This window comes from Pundamilia nyererei, unplaced genomic scaffold (genome assembly GCF_000239375.1).
Source record: "Pundamilia nyererei isolate P.nyererei 1_Seehausen unplaced genomic scaffold, PunNye1.0 scaffold00001, whole genome shotgun sequence".
In the NCBI taxonomy this organism is placed as follows: domain Eukaryota; kingdom Metazoa; phylum Chordata; class Actinopteri; order Cichliformes; family Cichlidae; genus Pundamilia; species Pundamilia nyererei.
The window spans coordinates 12,541,523-12,545,260 of record NW_005187402.1 but is presented as its reverse complement, the minus strand read 5'-3'; the positions used below and the strand labels follow the sequence as shown (position 1 = coordinate 12,545,260).

Below are 3,738 nucleotides of genomic sequence, written 5' to 3'. Positions count from 1 at the left end.
GCACCGTTCACCTCACCAGCTAACAGAGAATAAACCACTGTACCGTTCTGTCTCCAGTCGGGGTCTCGAGCACTAACGGAACATAAAGTGGAGCCAGGTTTGTTATTCTCACTCACATATGCGCTGTACGACTGTTCCTCAAACACAGGTGGGTTGTCGTTGATGTCAGCTACAGATAACTGAACACTTTTAGTCGACGACAGAGGTGGAGAGCCCTCGTCAGTGGCAGTGATTGTAATGTTGTAATCAGACACTAGTTCGCGGTCCAGTTGTCCTGTTGTTACCAGAGAATAATAGTTTTTAATAGAAGGCACCAACTTAAAGGGAACACCCTGCTGGATGGAGCAGCGGACCTGTCGGTTATTCTCAGAATCTCTGTCCTGCACGTTAATTATGCCCACCTCTGTACCAGGTGACAAGTGTTCGGGTATGGGGTTCGACAGTGACTTTATATATATTACAGGGGGGTTGTCATTCACATCAGTAACATCTATTATGACTTTAGCATAGGAAGTTAATCCTAAACCATCTTTCGCAGTTATGCGAAGCTCAAACAATCTCACTGTTTCATAATCAACTGTAGCGGACAATTTTATATCCCCTGTTTTATAATCTATGGCAAATATTGACTTAACGTCTTCTGGAACGTGTCCAAAGTCATATGTAACTTCTCCATTTAGTCCTTCATCTGCATCAATTGCTTTTACTGTCAGCACAACAGTACCCATGGGAGAGTTCTCTGACAGACTGGCTTTATAAACGGCCTGGCTAAACACTGGCACGTTATCATTAGCGTCCAAAACAGTAATGTGAATGACCACGGTGCCTGATCTTTGAGGGGACCCACCATCTAAAGCGGTCAGAAGTAGATTGATTTCTTGTAATGTTTCACGATCGAGCTCTTTGTTAAGGACAAGTTCTACAGAATTGGTTCCAACTCCAAGGAAAAAATTTTCATTCGTCTGTAGGTTGTATGATTGAACTGAATTTTTACCTATGTCGGCATCGTGCGCTTCTTCTATTGGAAAACGAGCACCTTTTGACGCAGATTCACTAATATCTATATGGATCAAATTCTTATTAAACTGTGGGGAGTTGTCATTTATATCCTGGACATGTAGGCTGATTCGCTGCAGTTCTAATGGATTCTCCAACATGAGTTCTTGTTTTAAAACGCAGGATGCTTTGTCTCCACACAGGCCCTCTCTGTCAATCCTTTCGGCAACAATCAGATCTCCGTTACGGAGGTTTATTTCACAGAATCGTTTGTCGCTTCCTTCAGTATCAATACGAGCCTTTCGAAGAGATAGTGTATTTGCGTCGATGCCGAGGTCTTTGGCGATATTTCCGATCACAGTCCCGTGTCGCATTTCCTCTGTAAAAGAGTAGCTTATATCCCCGCTGACAAAATACAAACAAAAGAAGAGTAAAGCAACGACAAGGGTGTGTATTCCAAATGTCGCGTTAACCATCTTGACATGTAAATGTTTCCTCTGCAATGCGCAGGAATACAGCAAAGACACAAATATTATTTAAGCCAAAATCAGCACAATCTAAAACCACGTCTGTGTGTCCTTCGATGACCAACTGCAGCACATTAGAACACATTCTGCCTCGACAAATAGGTGTGGATTTTAAGATAGGCAAGGTGGACAGCGACATCGTGAGTCTAATTTAAAAATTGCATTGAGCAGCAGCCCTGTACAAGGCGCATGGAAGCGTTTATGGACGAACGTTGAACCTTAATTTAAAAGTAAAAGTGTATATTGAAGTGTGCAGACAGATAAAAAAAAAATGCATTAATCCGAAAGGTCGCTGTATACTGAGCAATGGTGCCGATGGAAACTCATATCTGCAAAAGTTTAGATCATTATTGTATACAAAATGTGATACAAATTAAAGTTTAAATATCTGTGTTCACTGAAAATGTGTGGCTAGGATTTACATGATAACTTTTGAAAAACAATTAAATGTTTGTAAACGGTGGAAAAGCGTTAAAAATGCTTCAAACTACTGAAATAGTTTTATTTTTATTTGTTTTTTAAGCTACTAAAAATGTTTGAGTAATTTTCGAAATATTTAAATTAAACATTAATCTCAATTGACATTTCTGTATCAGAACAGAGACTCGAGAAGGAAAAGCAAGAAGATTTTAACGGCCACAACGTTTTATAATATTCAAGAACTTTACCTCTGTGATCAGTTCCAATAAAAATGTGAACATGTAAGTCAATAATTGCAACATTTGAAAAAAGAAAAGAAAAGAAAGAGGAGAAAGTTAAACAAAGACCTGCACTTCCACTATTCGTGAAAGCAACTTGACAAAGGTGTGAGAGGTGTGACCTTAGTCTGGGAACCGACCCTGGGAGGCGGGGCTGGGGCAGGTGCAGGTAATTAGTCGATCTCTTGTGTGAACCTGGAGCTGTGTGACTCCCTGGTCTAAGCCGTGTTGTTTCTCTTTTTTAACTTTTCAGTGAAGGCTAGATGTGGGTCCCATAACCTTGTATATGAGTGGTAGGTCACAGAAAATGTTCCGCTTGAGTTTTGGTAGTTTGGTAGAGGTTTAAAGTTATTTACCGCTTTAGGAGGAAAACACTGTTTTATTCCTATGGAGAAACTTTTAGCAGACTCCGCCTCCGCTTGCCGATACTTATTAGGGTGCGACCCTAACCTGGAGACAGGTAACTGAAACACATACATGAAGAGAAGTGTGGGGATATTCCTTCTGAGGTAGATTTTTCTGTGCAAGTGATGTCCTGTTACAAATTACAGATAATTTGTTTTAAAACTGGTTTAACTTGACACCAAAACGCTGAGGACTATTTTGACAGTTGTGGTTGTTTGTTTATTTTGTTTATTTGTTTGTTTTTCATTGTAAGAGTGACTAGTTTTTAATAGATTCCCCGCAGCGCTTATCCTGTCTTCCACTCACAATCGTACAATTTTATAGTTTTAAATGTATTTAATAAAGTAGAGCTTTTAATTGTTTTGGGTGCTACTGTTACATGTTTAGAAAGATTTTATTTTGTATTAGCATTAAAAACCCTGTAAACTGACTGTATGCCTACGGCTAATCCCTATTGAAATAGGTGCCTACCTCGGGTCACAAATGGTTTGCTAAAATATGGGTGACATATTATTTAGCTCATATATATGTAGGTTTAAACACAAGAAAACAAGTTCAAAAGAAACTTTGAGAATATATTACACACGAAGACTCGAATCTGAAGAGCATGTGTACATTAGGAAGCAACTGTAGATAAAATGTGAGCGACTGCACTTTTAAAATTAGATCATGGGAAGATCTGCGTAATATACGATGAAAAAAGAAACAGAAAAGCTGAAACAAAGGGGGCGCGTGTCTAAACACAATAGTGGTATCACTACTTGTTTTTGTAAAACTAATACTTGCTTTTGTAAGACATACTAATTTTCCCCTATGTCAAAATGTAAACTTTTCGTTGATGTAGAGGACCGTAAAGACAGCAACCCATTAAAACAAAACCAGAAGAAAATGATTTCAACAACATCAAGAAACTTTCCCTTCAAAAGTAGCAGTAAAAATAATGTCAGAGGCAACAGGCAAAGTGTGATAAATACAATAACGGGATTTTAGAAAAAGCGAAAAAAGATTGACTAGAGGAAAGAGTGAACGTTTTATCTGTTAAAATAATGTATCGAATATTTGACACCCTTACCTCAGGAGAACCACCACAATCTCCAAAAACATCAGCAAAG

The 3,738-nt window shown here is 38.7% G+C and overlaps 1 protein-coding gene across 1 annotated transcript in view; it reads right to left on the bottom strand.

Annotated features, from left to right (window-relative positions):
• The window catches only part of LOC102207256 (protocadherin beta-9-like), a 10,198-nt gene that overhangs the window by 566 nt on the left and 5,894 nt on the right, over positions 1 to 3,738 (bottom strand). Inside the window, exon 2 of the mRNA XM_013910541.1 lies at positions 5 to 187. Within this exon, the coding sequence (XP_013765995.1) occupies positions 5 to 187 (183 nt within the window). The remainder of the gene's footprint in view (positions 1 to 4; positions 188 to 3,738) is intronic.